This window comes from Phoxinus phoxinus (genome assembly GCF_949152265.1).
Source record: "Phoxinus phoxinus genome assembly, chromosome: 10".
Classification (NCBI taxonomy): domain Eukaryota; kingdom Metazoa; phylum Chordata; class Actinopteri; order Cypriniformes; family Leuciscidae; genus Phoxinus; species Phoxinus phoxinus.
In genome coordinates this window covers 21,595,532-21,616,123 of record NC_136885.1, presented here as the reverse complement: position 1 = coordinate 21,616,123, position 20,592 = coordinate 21,595,532, and the positions used below count along the sequence as shown (strand labels likewise).

Genomic DNA, 20,592 nt, shown 5'->3' with positions numbered 1-20,592 from the left:
AACCAGCCAACAGGAACAGGACTACCTGCGCAAGGGCGCAGATATCTTCAGATGAGCAGTGTTATTGTAGGTTTTTTTTACTATTATAGTATTTATTTGTATTTTGAATTAACTTTTATTTGTATTTTCAGTCTTCATTTAAACCTGCGTTTAAAGTTAATGTAGGCAATTCCAGAGCGGCTAGCTTTGAAAGCATGAGATCCCACCCTCCCTTCAGAGTCTCCAAAGCCACGCCTCCTTCAAAACACGTGAACGTGCACAACAGTTTGCAAAGCGTCAGGAGAGACGGTGTTGAATAACCTCATGTCTCAAAGCACATAACATTACAATTATAATGAACGTAAACAACTTACAGAACTCTGACTTGTACCACGACTGCTGCAGTTTAATTTTGCCGTTGATAACATGGTTGAAGTTCTACCGTAGAACGTCATGGGTTGCCATCTTGTAATTACGACATGACATAAACTCGATGTTTAGGTTTAGGAGGAACTTTAAAAGGTGGCTGCTGTTCCTTTGCAGAGCTCAGTTATGGCCTCATGGATGGAACCCGCTGATGACGTGTTGTCTACACGAGCAGGGTGCTTGGAGGTATGGAATATGTTGTTATGTATGTTTTTTTGTTTTGTTTTTCTGCAAGCATTTAATAAAAGATAAATATGTTGACAGGCAGGTAGGACATCCTATCGGACAAAAAAAATGTGGTCCTGAGACTTCCACAGAAGATATGTAATTTTTTTCAATATTTAGACCACTTCTACTATTGATTGCTACCACGTTGTATGAACTAAACATTTTCCCCTTTGGTCATAATGTTAGACATTATGGCCTGGTTCACAGACAGGGCTTAGATTAAGCCAGGAGCTGGCCTTAGTTCAGTTGGGACATTTAAAGAACTAAACCCTAAAACATTTTTTTTAGTTAATGATCTGTTAGACTGGGGCTTTATTAATGCTGTTCATTGATTCAAGTAAATTTGTGGACATTTGGGTATAAAGTGTTTTAATTCTACAATATATGGTGTAAAAATGTCTGAGTGCTGCCCTCTTCAGGTTGAACGGTGGCTACTGCAGTTGAATTTTCCTATTGGATGTTGTGGTACTGCGTGATGTAAGCAGGTACCAGCTCACCACGCCCTTGCCTACAGAGAGATGTGTCTCAGGTGCACGCCCGCCCCCCTCCACTGGGCTCTGCCCACTTTTCCAGCATTTTTCAAATATTGTCACTGCCAGTGGGTGCAGTCAGGCTCTGACCATTGAATGAGTAACCCTAAGTAGCTTTTATAAACATGCCTTAGAAAAAAACATTACTGGTGTGCGTTTTGAGACAAAACAATGGCACTGACATATTTTAAGATATGTTTGTGCAAGTTACTTTCAGTTAAAACAGCTCAAACATGCGTTTTAGTCTGGGACTATCTTAAGCCATCTGTGAAACCGGGGGAGAAAGTGCAAACCCGATACAAGCTCTAGTTCCTATAGAAACAGTCAGTGTTCCAAGACACGCGCTTATGACGCGCATGTGATTGACAGAGGTGGGAGAAACGACGATCTCCAATATATTTAAATGGACTGCAGTACAATTTTGAATTTCGACTACTTGTTGTCATTCTTGCAGACTGCACCTTTAAATAGCCCATCAGTAAATCACTTAATGAAGATTAAGTGTTCAAATTAGGAATAGTTCATCTGTAAAACAAAAATAAACAACTGTACAACTATAAAAACAAAATAATTTATTTTATGACAACTCTCTGCTGCTGCAGAGAAAGTACCAAGACTTGCTACTGCAAATGCATTCACAGACATTGCTGTGCGCATGTAAGACATGCTGCTGCTGCTGCACATGTGACATAGATAAATTTACCCCGTAGCAGATCTAAACAGGTGGGGAAGAGAGAGGGCTCTGAAAGCAAGATGCAGATTGGTGACAGCAAACAATGGCAAGTATTTGAATGTTTGAGCAGCAAGCTCATTGGCTGTTGATGCAACAGCAACCAATCAGCTGTGCTATGTAGATAACGACATGATTGCTACCAATCAGTTAAAGACCTATCAGCCTGCACCATTCAGATATTCATGCCAAAACTGTTAACATTCACTCAGTAAGTACTCACTCATTCACATACTCAATAATCAGCTTACTCATATTCAGTTACTAATTGTGGTGTTTGATGCAGTTGTTCATCCCAAATATCTAGGCCTTAACAGCATCCGAGACAATAGGATTCTACAGCAGGTACAGTGTGTACTTTTCCTTAAATTGCACGATAACATTGAAGGGCACCATGTTATGAATTAAATTTCAGATTTAATTAAAGGACAGACTTAAAATCACAAGCATCAAAGTTCAGTTTCACAGTCATAAAAGCGAGGACAAGAAGCTATATTCAATGTTGAAGGGAGGTAGTGAAGTGAAAATCATACCCCTTACATAGACTTATCTTCAGATTAGAGAACCGTATGTCCTTGACATTTTTCCCAATTGAATAGGACACTATTAAGCATGTGTGGGGCAAAAATCATGTATCAGGTTTGATGCATACGCAAGTTATTTAACATGATTTAACTGTCCCTCTATGTACAGTCTACCAACTGATGTACCACTGTACCAATGGGCATATGTCATTGATATTTTTAGGATTCTTAATTTTAATAATTTAGTTTGTTTATTTTTATTATATTATGAGAAGTAGTGATAGCCAAATTAAATTATGACAAAATAGGGTACTATGCGGTTATCCGGACCACACGATGGCCTACCCCTAACCCCGCCCCTAAACCTACCTGTCACTGGGGTTAAGACCAATCAGGGATGACTATATGGACTATACGGGACTAAAAGACACACGTGTGATCCGGATAATCGTATAGTTCAAAAAATAGAACTCTGGTTTGATTCAGGCTACTTCATTACTCACGGTAGCCTGATGATATGGCATCAATGAACTCAGGCCATGTCATTTAAAGGGATAGTTCACTTTAAAATTAAAATTCTGTCATCATTTACTCACCCTCAAGTTGTTTCAAACCTGTATTAATTTGTTTCTTCTGCTGAACACAAAGAAAGATATTTTGAAGAATGTCAGTAATCATACAGTAGTCTGTACCCATTGACTTCCATAGTAGGAAAAAAAAAATACTATGGAAGTCAATGGGTACAGACTACTGTTTGGTTACTGACATTCTTCAAAATATCTTTCTTTGAGTTCAGCAGAAGAAATAAATTAATACAGGTTTGAAACAACTTGAGGGTGAGTAAATGATGACAGAATTTTTATTTTAAAGTGAACTATCCCTTTAAGTCTAGCAATTACCTTTTTTTTTTTTTTTTTTTGTAAAGGCTTTTATTGCATGTTTTATGGCCAGGAAATGAGTGACATCAGTGCAAGAGAAAATAACAAGTTTTTTGTTTTGGTCCTTCTGTCTTCCTTACCTTGAAGGGCAGGTTGACCCAGCTTGGGTTAGTTCAGTCAGATTACATTATGCAGGGTGCCTCTGAAGAGCCTTGAAGAATGAAGGAAAGCTGACCTCTCTGCAGGCTAGAGGGTAGGAGATGAGTTGCTATTCTTCCTCATAGATATCTCATTCTATTTATTAGAAATCAGGACCCATTTCAATCCATTTAGAACAGTTTATTGTGTCTGGTGTCAAAGAATTTGACTGGCCCGCACAAAACTGATTTGTGATACTGTAATCGCTGCAAAGGCAGAATCAGCTCCCTATTACTGCACATGCACAGAGTAAACTGGTCCACAATTTTAAAAAGAAAACCTGTGACCCTTTTTTCACTGGATTTATTCAAGTTAGAGAGCCATTTTCATGTATCTGTTTTTCTTCTTCACTTTCACTTTAAATATGCATGATTGTGTTGAGAGAAGTGAATCATCATTGTCTGACTGTTCCAGTAATAAAGCTATCCAGTTCCCTAAAATTCCAGCAAAAGTTCTGGATGTTTGAAAAAGAAAGTGAGATGCAGAAAGAGAAGAAAAACTCAGGAAAGTCCCCAAGTCTTGCCAATGCTGGAACCTGCTGAATATTGGATTCCCTTTCTAAAGCATCCATGAGTTCTCCCCCACAGTTGCCGTGGAAACATAGCTCTGTACTCTGTAGCTAAATTTACTGCAGTGTCCCTCACTCTCACTTCCATGAAGCTCAGTTTCATTGATTTAAGATGTGGGTTTTATCTCTTGTTGATTTTAAACACAAAAAGCGTATTTCTACTGCCTCTTACTTTTTTCATTTTAAGATACTCTAAAACTGTTTTATGAATTAATTTTCAATATAAAATATCTAACACACTATATTATAGTTACAGTATCTCACTCTAACAACCTGTCAAACTCAAACAGACATATGTGTGTCTATATGGGACAAACGTTTTTCAAACTCCTGATGCTAAAACTAATGCCAGGGAGCGAGTTGCATGTCGTACACCCCTAAAAGAGAGAGGGAAGTGGAGAATGACATTTTATTGTTTCTCTGCAGTATTGCTACTTTAAAGTCACCATGAAATGGAAATTGCAATCTTCTCTTTTGTCTTTTTTTCCTGTGACGTAATCTAAGTGAAAAAAAATGTAGGGTGGGACTTGATTTTGTTCATCGGGAATTGATTGGATGGTTGTGGTTTGCTATTGCTGTGATCTCATGTGAGTGACAGGTTACTGGAGGGGAGGGGGATTACTATCCCGCCCTCATGTTGGTTCACACATCATCGGAGAAGTGATGTTGTTGCAAAGTGATGGGGACATTAATATTTTTGATGAAAAATTATGAGGGCACACTAATAAAAAAAAAGATGTGCACGGATGAATCATTTTGCTATAAACATTGCAATATTCCAATTCCTAATAAAAATGTGGGGGGTTTAATGGTCTCCCAACAGGTCTGTTTTGATGGTTTTAGATTTTTTTTTTTTTTTTTTTTTTATCAGCCAAACACCATATTAGCCAGGCTGAAGAACCAGCTAAAACCAACCAGCTTATGCTGGTTTAAATGTTGTTGTTTTTCCTACCGTGGTTAGATGCATTTTATTTTCAGCGCACAGCATCTCTATCTGTTTGCCTGCTGTGCTTTTGTATTACTATCCCCCATGCAGCCTCCAAGAGATACAGAAATCTGCTGACATCATTGTCCAAGACCCACTTGCTGAAGGGAGAGCGTGAGGAAAGGAGAGAAAGAGAGAGAGGGAGGGGGAGAGCGAGGTTATGAGGCAGCACAGCAGTGAGGAAGGGAGGAGTAATGAGAGCGACAGAGAGTCCGAATGGGGCGGGCGCTCTCGTAATCAGAGAGAATACTGCAGCTCACGCTCAGATTTCCCATGCTGTTACCGGCGTGTCTCTGCAGTCCCTCTCTCTCTTTCTCACATGCACACTGACATAAATGCACACGCAGTGAACACGGATCTGTATCTTTGCACTGAGGAGGCAACATCCTATACTCCTTTTCTCTGTCCTCAGTTTGCTGGCTCCTGTTTTTTAGGCAGTGCGTCAGAGGCTGTGCTACACGGATATGCCCGGTGAGACTGCGCATCGGAGCGGCCCCACGCAGGGCCTTCTGGACTCTGGAGACCCACAGTCAGAGCTGCCAGGACCAGGTAAGCAAATGTACACCTCACTGCATGCTACATGAGGGACAGAGGAGGACATACACGAAGGATGCTCAGTCAAAAGCATGTGTCTAATATATTCATCTTCTAGAATAGTGAGCCACACCTAGAAACATCATCCAGCACTGTCCGAAAAGAGCATTGTGTGCGTTAAGTGGTTGTAGTACACACACACACACACACACAAACACACACACTCCTCCTTCCTGTCTGTAATTACAAGAGCATGACACAGCATCACTCTCAGGACCCCAACATCAGTTGGAATCAAGGCTGTTCAGGACAAGTGCATAGGTGTCCGTAACATGCCTGCATGGAATAACACTGATCTGATGTAACGTTACTTTGAGATAAGATATTGATGCTATTTGTCGAGGGAATGACACCCATATGTTATGTACGAAAAATAATAAATAACATCGTCAGAGAAGACCGTTGACTTTCCTGAATGCGTGTGTATATTTGAACTACATTAAAACGAGCTTTAACATAAAAAGTATTTGTCATTCTATTTTGTGATGATGGTAGGCTGTGACATTTTGGGCACATGGTCCTTGATTTATCACCAATCAGTAAAGTTAAATGTCTTGGTGCAGTGAATGCACCAAAGTTAGTATGCTTAAATAAATACTTCTCATCACCTTCAACATTTATTAATTGGCAAAAAAAGTACAATCTGCAAAAAGGCATTTTCCAGTAAGCATACAGACGGGCATGTGTATGCGTGTGTTTGAATGAGTGGAAAGATTGCCCTAAAAAAGAGAACCCTCATGTGTGACAGTTTGTCGGCACTATCTTTAGATGATTGAACTAATAAGAAGGAGACCTGGGACAGTGGGCTCGTAAAATCTGTAGTTGTCTCAGTCAACTCTGTCTCTAAATCAGATATGTGTTGAACTGGGCATCACAAAATAGTATGAGGCACGATGGGACAATAATGGTTGTTTAGTGGTGATAAGGGTGTGGTATTCAATAGCTGTGTGGAATATGACAGCATTTTTAGGCCTACCGGGCGATGATGCTGTTCTGTGTGTAATATCTATTGCCAGGATTCAAATTTACTTTTTTGTGCTCAAAAAAAAAAATCAGTGCATCAGCTGTAGTACACACACTTTCGTTACAAAAGCAAGTGCTTTCCATTTCTGATTTATCTCTTTATTCACATTAATTTTCGAAGGCACTGTTAAAGTACCAGACATGTTCTTTTAATTGAATAATGTGTTGGCAGAGCTAGATAAGCTAAGTGGATGTTGATCGGGTTTGCTTGGCCTGCTTCTATTCAGTCCCTCTCAATTACATCACAAGCAAGTAACAAGGAATCAGATAGGTCCGACATTAGACCGTCAGACAATTGGGGTTAATGTGTGTTAACAAGGCGAGTTCCATACATATAACCCACTTTGAAACTTCAACGTTTTTAGCTATGAAAATATTATCAAAGCCTTATTTGTTGACGAGCAGCATATTGCACCTGACACGAGATCTGCCATTGGGGGATATATTGTTAAGATAACATGGATGTTTCATCATTTAGATTTACTTGTCTCTAAGGACAATGCATTGTTCAGTCAGCCACTGCTTCATAAAGCCTCATTACCATTTTGTTTTACATCTAAACAATACATCTCATTCTTCTGCATAATAATTGTCAGTGAATGGAATTTAACGTTTGACGTATATTGAAAGCAATGGAAAAGGAAATATTTTGTAGAATGCCCCTCTTGCATCAGATATTCCTCACCCAACTTGCAGTATTATGTACAATGTAAGAGCATGGCATTTGAAACTGTGTTTGAAATGTTGATGATATTTACTCCCTTCCATGGTTCCGGTTCATGTATACCATCAGTAAAATCCCAGATTTTGGATTCAAAGAGGTCAACTTTAGCACCACCTGCTCATCTACCTGGCATTCAGCAGGGGTTTGAGAGTGAAGGGCACTCGAGAAAGAGGTCAGACACGCGTACAGAAACATAACTCCATCTGTTGTTTAGTTTGAGGAGGGCCTCGAGCAGGTGTAACTTCTTAGAGTAGGACAAAGTGTGCAAAACTTGCTCTAGAAACGCATACAAACAAACAAACATTTTTGCATTCCGGTATTGTTTTTAAATGATCCTGCATTAGCAACTGCATTACATGATGACAGAGCGAGCGCATGTTTTTTGCAGATGTATTTGGAGGTTATGTTTTGCTATTGGCTCAACATATACACTGAACAAAATTATAAACGCAACACTTTTGTTTTTGCCCCCATTTTCATGAGCTGAACTCAAAGATCTAAGACTTTTTCTATGTACACAAAAGGCCTATTTCTCTCAAATATTGTTCACAAATCTGTCTAAATCAGTGTTAGTGAGCACTTCTTTGCCGAGATAATCCATCCACCTCACAGGTGTGGCATTAGACCGCAAGATGCTGATTAGACCGCATAATTATTGCACAGGTGTGCCTTAGGCTGGCCACAATTAAAGGCCACTCTAAAATGTGCAGTTTTACTGTATTGGGGGGTCTGAAAACCAGTCAATATCTGATGTGACAACCATTTGCCTCACGCAGTGCAACACATCTCCTTTGCATAGTTGATCAGGTTGTTGACTGTGGCCTGTGTAATGTTGGTCCACTCCTCTTCAATGGCTGTGCGAAGGTGCTGGATATTGGCAGGACCTGGAACACGCTGTTGTATACACCGATCCAGAGCATCTCAAACATGCTGCTCAATGGGTGACATGTCCAGTAAGTATGCTGGCCATGCAAGAACTGGGATGTTTTCTGCTTCCAGGAATTGTGTACAGATCCTTGCAACATGGGGCCGTGAATTATCATGCTGCAACATGATGGTTGTGGATGAATGGCCTAAGGATCTCGTCACGGTATCTCTGTGCATTCAAACTGCCATCAATAAAATGCACCTGTGTTCGTTGTTGATAACATACGCCTGCCCATACCATAACCCCACCGCCAGCATGGGTCACTTGATCCACAACGTTGACATCAGCAAACTGCTCACCCACACAACGCCATACACGCTGTCTGCCATCTGCCCTGTACTGTGAAAACCAGAATTCATCCATGAAGAGAACACCTCTCCAAGTGTCAGACGCCATCGAATGTGAGCATTTTCCCACTCAGCATTTGCCCACGATGACGAACTGCAGTCAGGTCGAGACCCCAGTGAGGAGGTCGAGACCCCAGTGAGGATGACGAGCATGCAGATGAGCTTCCCTGATACGGTTTCTGACAGTTTGGGCAGAAGTTCTTTGGTTATGAAAACCGATTGTTGCAGCAGCTGTCCGGGTGGCTGGTCTCAGACGATCTTGGGGGGGGAAGATGCTGGATGTGGAGGTCCTGGGCTGTGGTTGTGAGGCTGGTTGGATGTACTGCCAAATTCTCTGAAACGCCTTTGAAGACTGCTTATGGCAGAGAAATGAACATTCAATTCTCGGGCAACAGCTCTGGTGGACATTCCTGCAGTCACCAATTGCACGCTTGCTCCGAACTTGCGACATCTGTGGCCTTGTGCTGTGTGATAAAACTGCACATCTTAGAGAGGCTGTCCACAATAAAAGGTTAAAGGCAAACCTGTGCAATAATCATGCTGTCTAATCAGCATCTTGATATGCCACACCTGTGAGGTGGATGGATTATTTCAGCAAAGGAGAAGTGGTCACTAACACTGATTTAGACAGATTTGTGAACACTTTGAGAGAAATAGGCCTTTTGTGTACATTGAAAAAAGTCTTAGATCTTTGAGTTCAGCTCATGAAAAATAGGGGCAAAAACAAAAGTGTTGTGTTTATAATTTTCAGTGCAATTTTGACCAATCAGCTTGAACCAAGTTCAAAATCACTCTCATTGGTTTGTGCTTACTGATTATTTTGTGCGCAGTGAGCAGCAGATAGTTTGGAGAGAAAGTAGGCTATATACCTGACAAATTAAGACATTCAAGCCTATTTTAATTTTTCATATCCGCGAGTAAAGCTGATCCCAAGAGATCCAGAGAAGACGGAACTGCACCCTTACAACTAATACCAATCAGGATAGCGGAAGACACAAGCAACGGGACTTAGATCAGAAATCGTTGTAATGAAAGATGCAACAATGTTGTCGGTGAGAGAATATCACTGATCAACTGAATGATATTTGGTCTCCATGTAAACAAAATACATGACAGAATAATACACTAGGGTGTAGGGCCGTGCTGAAACTTGTGATTGATTTTATTAAACTGTAGTTGTGTGCCATCACCTTTTAGTGATGTCATTGTATGTTCCGGAAAAATTGAAGTTGTATGGTCAGTCGGTCACAGCACCTTTTAAATTGTTGTTTTGTATTCTGAAGTTATTAATTTACAATGCCCATAAGTGATTTTGCTCTGCAAATGACGTTTTGAGGCAACAAAGGCCCCTCTCACTTGTCAACACACACACACACACAAACGCACAATGAACGCTTTGCATACAGCTCCAAAACAGTGCTGCCTTGTGCAGAAAACTGAAGGCATGACGTTATCTTTTTGAATCGTGACTAAGCAGAACAATTAGCCTAAAGTCTCACACGAACATACTGTCATAGTATGCACATAAATGTGCGATTTAGCTCAAATGGTTTAGGTGATGTGTATACACAAAGATATGGCCCAATACGATGGATCTGGCCTGTGGTTATGTTTTTAGGACACAGAAAGAGAGACGAGTGGGAGGGTAAGTAAGATGGTGATACAGAGAGGAAAATCGGAGAGAGAGGATTGAAGAGAGTGAGACACGTCATGAGAAGGGCAAAAAAGACAATGGCCAACTGAGAAGGGAAAGGTTTTGGTGATAATCCACATTTAGTCTGTTGTAAGGTTATTCTAATGCTGGGAGAATTTAGGAAATTAAAGCAAGAAGGAGGAAATAATAATAGAGGCTCCATTTTGCTACCGACAAACCTGTCAGATAATAAGTGCAGTGGGTGAAGACAGGAACTACACTGTGCTAATCATGTTAGAAAAATTCAACACATACAAATAAAATGCACTAAATGTCATGCATTGGTTGAGTGTAATGAGCAACATGACTATCACAGCCTGTTCCAGCTAAGAAAGCTGACATTACCATGCTCTTTAACAAAGTGTTAAGATATTTTTAAACAAATATTCTCAATCAATTATCTTAGTACATCTATTCACACTTACACTTCCTTGTTAAAAAAAATCCAGCATTGCTGGTCACCAGCATATGGTATGTTTTGCATGTTGGGACTAGTATAGGTTGCTGGTCGCCATCATGGGAAGCGAAAGTGCTGGTGGACCAACTACACAAACTGAGTTTTACTTGAGAACAGTATGATTATGCTGGTCCACCAGTTAGAGCTGATATAGTGATAGTCTAAGCAGTATAAGCCTGGACCAACATGGAATTCATACTGGTTTATGCTGGATTTTTCAGCAGGGTTTCTAATTGTCTTTTTTCACTTTTCCATCCTTCATGTAAATGCATTGTGTGTGCATCGCAGCGATGTTAGAAATCTAGAGAGGAAACAGAGATGTCTGCTGACTGCTGCTTATTTTGCTCTTTATAAAATCCATGCTGTCACTCTGAGTTTACCATGCAGGCAAAAAAGAGCCTTGTTTCCCAAAGACGCCCAATTACTCCACGGACATTTAAAATGGTCCCCACGGAGCTGACAATTCAGGCCTCTTCACACCCCCACCAAAAATCCTCACTGTCCTAAATAGAAGTAAAATAGTTTATATTACAGACAGTTCATGATATCTAGTTTGATCAGTCTTAGTGGAAAAGCTTATGTAGAAACACTGATACCAAATGGCAGTGCTTGAAGTGTAAAAAATAAAGTGCCATTACTCATCAAACGGGTGAATCACTCCTTTGTTTACAAAGTGCTAGGGGAAGACAAACTATCTTTACTCATCATTTTCTTATACTGAACATGTTAATTTCCTGTCATCTCTTGGAATATCTGAAAGCCAGGTTTTTCCTAATATCTCTCTTTATCAGCAAAAAAACATTTTACACATGGAAAACCAATGGTTTAGTCAATAATTCAAGAAGGTCCATACTGTAAAGGTCTTGATTCTAACTTGTACTTGGCCTTATGAAAAAGTTACATAGTTCTTGTAATTGTTTAAATAACATAGTTCTTGTAATTGTTTAAATAAAGCATTTGTTACAATAAGAATATAATGCAGGTAAGGCCATTGATGGCTCCTTATTACCATGCTTAGGGCAATGTTCACTTTATTATTGTTTTATCTATGGGATGTTTATGAAAAATAGCAACCTACACCGATAGAAACTATAGCTACGACATACCACAGTTGTATATCTTTAGTGAAAAATCAATTTCCCTAACAGATTATCTAGCTATTATAGCCTGAATTCTACAAGTTAGTCAAAATTTACCACAACAAATACAATCGAATGTGATAAATTCTAGTAAAGTAGGTCATGAGTACGGTAGTTTAAAAAGCTTTCGTTTTAGTGGCTGTTTTTAGATCATGTTCAACTTTTTAGCGTTTTACATTATCAATAGAATTGGATTGGTTTGCTCATTTATTAGCAGTGTCTCGATAGGAACTGCTTGTTCCTATTTTATCACACTTTCAGAGCGCGCCGGTGAACGTGCCTACAGTAATTTGCGTGCAAAATTAAACAATTGGGCTTCAGTCACCGTGACAGACATATTGCGCAGATAATTTATCCGTTTAGTTCATACAGCTAATAAAATCTCAGAACCCGCAATGTATACAATTCATCAATAGCCTGATTCAATATTTTGGTGTGGCTTGCCAGAGTACCGGCAACATGTGAGAAGTTCTGGTATGCAAGAAAAAGTGAGGGAACGCTAAAGGGTTAAAATACAGATGTGCCTGTAATGCGTACTGGTGTGTGTACCAGCCCACTTTGAGCACTGCCAAATGGATATCCATCACAACTTAAGTATTTTTGGCCTGTACTGTTATCCCACCCTATAATACACTACTTTTGGATAGAGCTGCTAGTTGTCATAGAAAACTGGAATTTGTTTTACTGGATTTATTGCATACAGTCCACTTTATAGCTGCAGTTCAGGTGACCTTTTGCAATACTCTATTGAATATTTCATACAGTGACATTTAAGTGGGACTACTAAGAGAGGATTAATGTTTGGGGCAACATAGATAGATTAAAAAATCAGTTGGATGTGTCCAGTTTGAAGTTATTTTATTAGGCATTCTCAAAGAAAGATTTGATCAGATTATCAAAATGTTTCTGTTTGCTGGAAACACAGTGTAAATATTTTCTTTGCCAAAAAAAAAAATCTATGCAGAAATGTCAAATTCAATAAATCTATGCATATTTGCATATTTTCATATTTGCAGCTAAATGTAAATATTTTTCATCCAATCTTAGATCTCTCTGGTCAAACATCCAGCTCTTCAGCCTCAACTCCAACAGACAGTGCCTCCAGTCCTTCTCCCAGCAGCCCTCCAAAACTCTCCCCACTATGTACTCCTTTTGGACCCCGTCTGATAATGGCCAAACCAACCACTTCTCGCCCACAGCCTGAGGGTGCAAGTTTTGAATTAGAAGGGTATTCTGGAACTTTTGGCCGACCAATGGGGCGGTTTGGGAGAGGGGGCTGTAGACGAGGTCCTATGAAAATGGAACGGATCAAAGTCCTAACTGGATCAGAAATAGAAAGTGACTTTCAAGAACCAGAGACCATGGACTCAAGGGTGGTAATGGGGCAAGAAGCTTTGCTTAGAAACATGGAGACACAGAGTGGAATGCTGCTAGGAAAACTGATGGGTCAAGAAATGTCTAGTTCAGGACGCCAGTCCTCAGAACCCTCCAAGAAAGGTCATATTGGGCTGGATGAAAAAGCAAAACTAGACACTGGTCAGATGACTTCTATTGTAGATCAGGGTAAGAGTTTTACTTCAGTCCCAGAACAGGAGAAAACCATAGGTCAGACACTTGAATGTCAAGTCCTAGAGTCCAAAGTGAGAGATGCCGAACTGACAGACAGCAGTACTCTTTTCCCAGACAATGAGGGAGAGCCATTGTCTTTATCTCAGGGTGAAGTGCCTTCCTTGTCATTTTCCGAACCTCCCTATGTTGTTGACCCACAACGCATTGGTGTCCTTCCAGGACTGGATCCTGATCGCTATTATACAGCCCCTTCCACCCCCATTAAGATGGCTTACTGCTCACATCTCAAGCAACAATGGCGCCCAGGGAGCCCGTGCCAAAGTCCGGGCTCTCCAACTGACGAGTCTGATCTGTGCTCCCCTCCTACCTCTCCCTCTGGCTCCTACATGACTGCTGAGGGAGGCAGCTGGACCTCGTACACCTCCAGCACCTCCCACTCCTGCTCCCCAAACTTAACAGCTGAGACCGAGTTGCAAGAAGCTCCTGCTTGCTACGTTGGGTCCCTCTCAGAGATAGGCGATGAGCTTGGAGATGAGCGAACAGGTAATGAGAGAGATGTATGCCTGGATAAACCTGATATTCCAGAGTTGCTGGAAGATGTGGCCTGTGAGGTGGATATACTAACAAGAGACACATGTAGACCTCATTGGGTGACAGAACATGTTTCTATACAAGAGAGCAGCAGCAGCAGCCAGAGAAACACAGACTACCAACAGGACACAGGGATGCCTGAGGGCTCTCTGAGGTCTAGAGATTTCCAGAGAGCCCCTGATGCAACTCAAGACTTTAATGATCCACATTACAGTCTTGAAATGAATTTCAATGCCTGTTTCTCAGAGCCATCTAGGAGTCTGGATCCCCATCTAACACCAGAGGATAATGCAACTTCTGCACTTGATGCAGAAAACAAAACCCCTGTCACCCACTTTTCAGAGACTGTAGACATGGACCGTAATAGCGTATATCTTGAGATAGGATCCTCTGCCCCTCTGTTCCATGGCTACTCTAGGGAGGATGGGCCCGAGAGTGATGCAATGATTCCTGCTTCTATGTTGCCTTTCCATGGAAGCCTGATATTCCAGGCAGATTCCATGGATATAACCCTGTTCCCCACAGATGATGAGCAGGGAAATGATGTGGATGCATATGCTGCTGGAGAGGAGGAAGCCGATGTAGATGAGTATGATGATGAGGATGATGAAGACGAATGTGACAATGAAGATGTGAATAATGTCAATGATGTCAATGATGCTGAGCAGAAAGAGACAGCTTTGAGGGGTGAAAGAGTGGAAGACCCAAATGAAGATGACACCTCTGCATCTTTTCTAAATTCCCTTTCAGAGAACTCAATAAACGAGGGTGTAGATGAGTCATTTGCTTATCCAGATGACACTGAGGAGTCAATTGATTCCACATCTTATAACGGGGATGAAGATGACCATCTGTACTGCACAGAGAAGCATGCTGAACTCTCCCAACAGTTCCCTGGGCCAGATGAACCTGGGCCAGATGAACCTGTGCAGTCAGTAAGCCATGCAAAACCGGAATCCTCTGGCAGTGAGAGCGAAATGGAGATATCCTCCGAATCATCTGAGCTTCTACATGTAGAATTGCAAGAGAATCTGCCAGACTGCAATGTTCATGATGAAAGTGTAATTGCACAACAAATTTCAGAAAAAAAGTTGTTGAAGGGTGAGCTTTCAAAAGGATTGACTGTACAGATAAAAACCTTGGATGAGCAAGGCAAACTGAGTACAGATCCCTCAACAGTCAAGGTAACATCAGAGACAGGACAGCAGATCCCCACAGATAATCCAACATCATCTGTTGATCAAGACAAAGTAAAGCAAAATGATAGTACAAATGACTCCTGTGGGGCAGGTGCTGCAGCTGCTGACATGTGCTATGAGACTAACGTAGGTGATGGCCAAGAACTGGATCATAAAAATGGAAATAGCTTGGATTTGATGGATACATCATTGCAGCTAGCTGAAACTGCAACCAATGACCTAAATAAGGGCGTCCCCCAATTAACATACCTGGATGAATGCAGCCCCACAAACATTCCAGTTTGCGCCTATCCTGAACTGTGTGAGGTACCAGATAACTTAACTTCAGCTGATGTTTTACCATTTGAAGGTCCCATGAATCAAGATAATCTGACAGAGAATCAACCTAGCAATGATGATGTAAACCATAGCTCTCAAAATATGTCCTGCTCCACATACAGCAGACTTGTAATTTCACCAAAGAAAGAGAACTCTGAGAGCGGCATTACAGAAAGGGGACTTTCCTCTGAGAGTTGGACATCAAGGGATCCCTTGTCTTTAGGTGAATGCTGTGACTTTGAGGCTGAAAATCTGCTCATGTGTGAGATGGCTAGAGCAGTGCACAGTAAGGGTTTGTCTGTGGCTCATAACATTGCTGCTGGAGAAGATATCATGGGTGACGATGAGGACAACAACCGATATTGTGACCTTCAAGAGAAGATGACAGAGATTGATGTTGGTGTGGTTGAGTCAAACATTGCCAGCTGGAGATCGATTCAAGATCTTTCAGAGGCAGGAGGGGGTGAGGAGGATGCAAATAACCTTCAAAATCCAGAGAGCAATCCACTCATACATTGCAGTTCTGATAAGGGTCTGGTGTCATCGTGGAATGATCCAGAAAAAACTTGCATACCCCTAATTTTGAGTGGTCCATCAGAACTTGCATTAAATATGCTTTCAGATGATGGGAAAGATGTAAAAGATCAAACTCCAAATACAGACTTCAACATTCCAGAGGATTTATCTTCAGACGCAATAAGGAGGGAACGTGCTGAAATTTCTGAACAGCCTCAGGATCTAGAATCTTGTCAAGAACCTGATAATGTCACATTATCATCAACCATTTCCCATGAACACACTGATCTCTGTGGGTCTTCTTCAAAAACGCACCTTTCCAACCAATCAGATAATCTTGGCCTAGTTTCAAACCAGGGTCATTCAAATTCTCAACAAATTAACCAAACAAACACTGACTCTGTTTCGCAAAACAAGCTTGCATTCAACTTGCAAGGGGGATCGTTTGGCACCTTCACATTCAGAAAGAAACCAACTGAAATAATAACTGTTGACTCCTCAGAAGCAACAGTTCTCCAACAGAGTTCTGTCTCACATAAAGGAACAGCAAATTCCAATGATGGGGCTTCAATTGAGGTTATGGTTGAGAAAGTATTTCAATTGAGAGCAAACATCAAAAATGAAACTGTAAAAGATGAACCTAAACGCACTGACAGACAACTTCTTGAACAAGAGACTACAACTGTCCCTCAGGATCAGGAGAGAGAGAAAGTTGACTCACTTGAGAGGGCAGAAAAAGGAACCAAAACATGTCAAAAGAGAGGGGCACAGGATTTTACAGAGACTGTTTCATTTCTGGAACAGAACAAAAAGATTGATGGTGATTCAGATAAATCAGGACTTTCTCAAGCTGAGAGTGATGAGGCAACACTAAAAACAGCACAGAATGCTAATTCAGGTCATGCCACAAAACCAAAGGTAATTGATCCCCTTAAAACCGGCATTGCTGTTTTAGCTTCAATGGATAATAAAAAGATCCAGTGCCAAGGAAAGGAAATGGAGACTACGGGTAATCAAGCGGCAAGCTTTGATATATATTCAATGAGAGAGGAATTTGGTGAAACTCCGCATAAAGAGGATGTCTCTAAAGCAGAGAACACTGAACCTGTTCAAACACCAGAACTGTCCATTTTTCACTCTCCTGACCCTAGCTGTATTGATCCAAATGAGTTTGTTCATACAGAGCCAGTGGTTGCAACTCAGACGACAGACATTACAAGGCCAGATGGGCAGAAAGAACTTTCAGACAGTTCTTTGAGCAGTGTAAGTTTGACAGAAAGCACAAGAGACATCAATGACAATCACGTAAGGGGCAGTTCATCCCTCAGGGTGGACAGCTCAGAACAAGACAGGGTCTCTCCCACATGTTCATACACAGTTATCCAGGAGGAGGATCTCTCTACCCCCATTCAGGAGTCACAGCCTGTCCATAACATTTCCCAAACATCTGCTATCTTCTCACATATCCAACCAGCCCCAGACAAGAAACCCAGCCAGCCTGACACTGAAAGTACCCTTCCAACCACTGGAATATCCAATATGGAATTAGCAGCATGGAAATCTGTGGAACAAACACAGGCGTTGCTTCTTATTCAAGATGCGTGCCATCATGAAAGTCAGAGAACAGTCATGACCGCAAAACCATGCAGACGTGAGAACCCTCCAGGTAAACTTTTTCTTGTTTCTTTAGGTTTTTTTCATCATAGGAATTCCTAGTATTTAACTATATACATGTCATGTGTTTATCTTTAGTATGTATGGGACACCAAACGGAACGGTGCCAACCCACAACATCCATTGAACAGAATGACAGTACCCCTGCCCAAAGAACACCGAATCAGTCAGATGAAAGAGAGACCCTAACCTGCATCAGTCCAAGACCAGACTCCTTGGTAAAATCTCGGCAAAACCAAGCTGAGCGACAGAGTATAGAGCGAGTTATATACCCAAATAGCTACAGATCAAAAGGCTCAGAGGACGTGGATCTGCCCTTCAAAAATAACAGTATGTGCATTATCTGTTTTAGCACTAAGGCATTCTCATCTGTTTTAGTAATAAGGCATTAGCATCTTTCTCCAGTATCTTTTTAATGGCTTCTAGTAAAGCAAAGCAGTTTTAGTGTTTAATTTTTTTTTGCCTTTTAGTAGGTTCAGGTAATGAAACAGACAGTGATGGTTCAGTTCCTGAGCTTGAGAAACCCAGTGGGACATTGCAGAGACCCTCAAATCCACAGGTGAACTGTAGATTGATGACCCACCATCTTAAACTGCAGTACAGATGTAACCCACACACCCAAAAAAAATTATTTGGCTTAACTTCATTCAACTCAATAAAATTACACATCAAACTATCCCAGTATCTTAAGTCAACAATTAGCTAACATAGGAAAATCACATGTTAGCATAAATGTTACTTCGTTTTAACCATATGTAATGCAACAAAAAATGATTGTACTGGAATTGTCTTTTTGAAAGAGCTCCACTCTTCACCTCAATGGTAAAAGTTAAACAAAACTGATTTTTTTTTTAAAGTCCCAATATAAAAAAAAAACTTTTTTGTTATCTTGATTTCAAAACTTATAAAATAACACTTAATTTCAGCATTTATACTCACCAGTTCCACTAGCTCATTTGAATTCAATTTAACAAGCAGCAAAGATCACTTTTAAGTGCAGCACAGAGCATAAGCCAGAGGCACAGCAAATATGTACTTGTATGTGTCATTACAAAGTAAAATTATGCAGCATTTTATTCAGTTTCTATCTAGTTGTGTACTGTATAAACAATGTTAGGACCTACCATGCACTCTTTATACTTCATATTTTCTCTTATAGTTATCACACTCTCCTGCCGATGAGTCTGTCAGCAGAGCTAAGCAGAGTCGAAGTGAGAAAAAAGCACGGAAGGTGGGACTGCACATCCACATGCACATTTCATGCAACTTTGACTCACTGTATTGTGCACAAAATCTCTGACATACTCTTTTTCTCCATTGTGGTTGTTATCATAACAAGGCGATGTCAAAGCTTGGGCTGAAACAGATTCACGGAGTGACACGCATCACCATTCGGAAGTCCAAGAACATTCTCTTTGTTATTACACGTCCAGATGTGTTCAAAAGCCCTGCCTCAGATATTTACATAGTCTTTGGAGAGGCCAAGGTTGGTCTTTTCCCATTTTAAAAAATGCAATAAAAAGCTGGCTACAAATTCCTACAGAATGAATGTTTAAATATTTATATCTTGATCTGTGTTCATTAATCTTGGCTTCCGGTCTGTTTCTTCTTCTCTTTGTAAGATCGAGGACCTCTCACAGCAAGTACACAAAGCAGCGGCAGAGAAATTTAAGGTTCCTCTTGACCCCTCACCTCTACCATCAGACATCACTCCAAGCCTGACCATAAAAGAAGAGAGTGAGGAAGAAGAGGAGGTATGAATCCTTGGTTTCCTCCATGAAAGGAAAAGATCAGCCAAAAATGAACATTTAGTCATTATTTTACTCCATTTATTTCAAACCTTTGAGTTTCTCTCCTCTATGGATGAAATAATACCAGAAGTAAATAATGACAGAATTAATTTTTTGGGGTGAACCTATATGCTTAAATGAATTGAGGTGAACAACATTCTCTTTCTGTTTGAAAGCTGGATGAAGGTGGGCTGGAGCAGAGAGATATCGAGCTGGTGATGGCACAGGCCAATGTATCTCGAGCTAAAGCAGTCCGTGCACTGCGCCACAACAAGAATGACATCGTCAATGCCATTATGGTGAGAGATTGCTTTTGCATTAAACATTCAGCATTTGTTCATCTAATGTTATACTTACTCTTACACTAGATTTCCTCCAGTTCAAAATCCCATAAAACTGCACTATAAGAGTCTTACGTGTATTATGCTTCTTTTGGACCTCCCATGAACTTCTGTTGTTCCTAAATTAAACTATCCCGAACCCTCCTTTCGGCATTTTTAACTGTGAAGACATAATTTAGTCTCTGACACGGTTTACACGTTTTAAATGCAGCGATATTTCACAAACACACCCTTTGATTGCTATTGATATTTCACCTTTTCTGTCTGTTCTTAGGAGCTGACCATGTAAGAAAGGAAAAGACATCTTCCCCGCCCCTTGCGTGTTTTCTTCCCCCCAAGTAATGCTGCTATACTGCACCCTCCTGCTGAAATAAATCTGTTACAACCAGAGCTGTTCGTTTCCCAACATTATCTACAAATCACATAAATGCACCTTACAGACAAAAATGTAGTCATGCATTTTGAACATACACACTTTTAATATTGCCTTAATGGTGCAGATGTTAGATCCGAGGAATGTAGAAATAAAAGCTTATGTCCTCAAAACTGATGTTTTTAATCTGACCTGAATATTTTCTTTTAGAATTTCCCCTGGGGTATATGCATTTATCTTATCTTGCAGAAATTGTGCACATGGCACTAA

General features: G+C 40.6%; 1 protein-coding gene across 3 annotated transcripts; it reads left to right on the top strand.

The window, feature by feature from the left end:
* The first annotated feature begins 468 nt into the window (after window positions 1-468).
* Window positions 469-20,338, top strand: nacad (NAC alpha domain containing). Of its 3 annotated transcripts, none has more exons than XM_079626514.1 (11): window positions 2,075-2,104; window positions 2,180-2,238; window positions 5,481-5,595; window positions 12,999-17,810; window positions 17,897-18,148; window positions 18,289-18,377; window positions 18,978-19,049; window positions 19,158-19,304; window positions 19,441-19,572; window positions 19,785-19,907; window positions 20,224-20,338. In XM_079626514.1, exons 3-11 carry the CDS (start codon window positions 5,511-5,513, stop codon window positions 20,236-20,238), a joined length of 5,727 nt encoding a protein of 1,908 aa, XP_079482640.1. In that variant the 5' UTR covers window positions 2,075-2,104; window positions 2,180-2,238; window positions 5,481-5,510; the 3' UTR covers window positions 20,239-20,338. The 3 variants fall into 3 exon arrangements, with proteins under 3 accessions (XP_079482639.1, XP_079482640.1, XP_079482641.1); XM_079626515.1 differs by having other exon boundaries at window positions 5,459-5,595; XM_079626513.1 differs by lacking the exons at window positions 2,075-2,104; window positions 2,180-2,238 and adding an exon at window positions 469-591.
* Window positions 20,339-20,592: the final 254 nt, after the last annotated feature.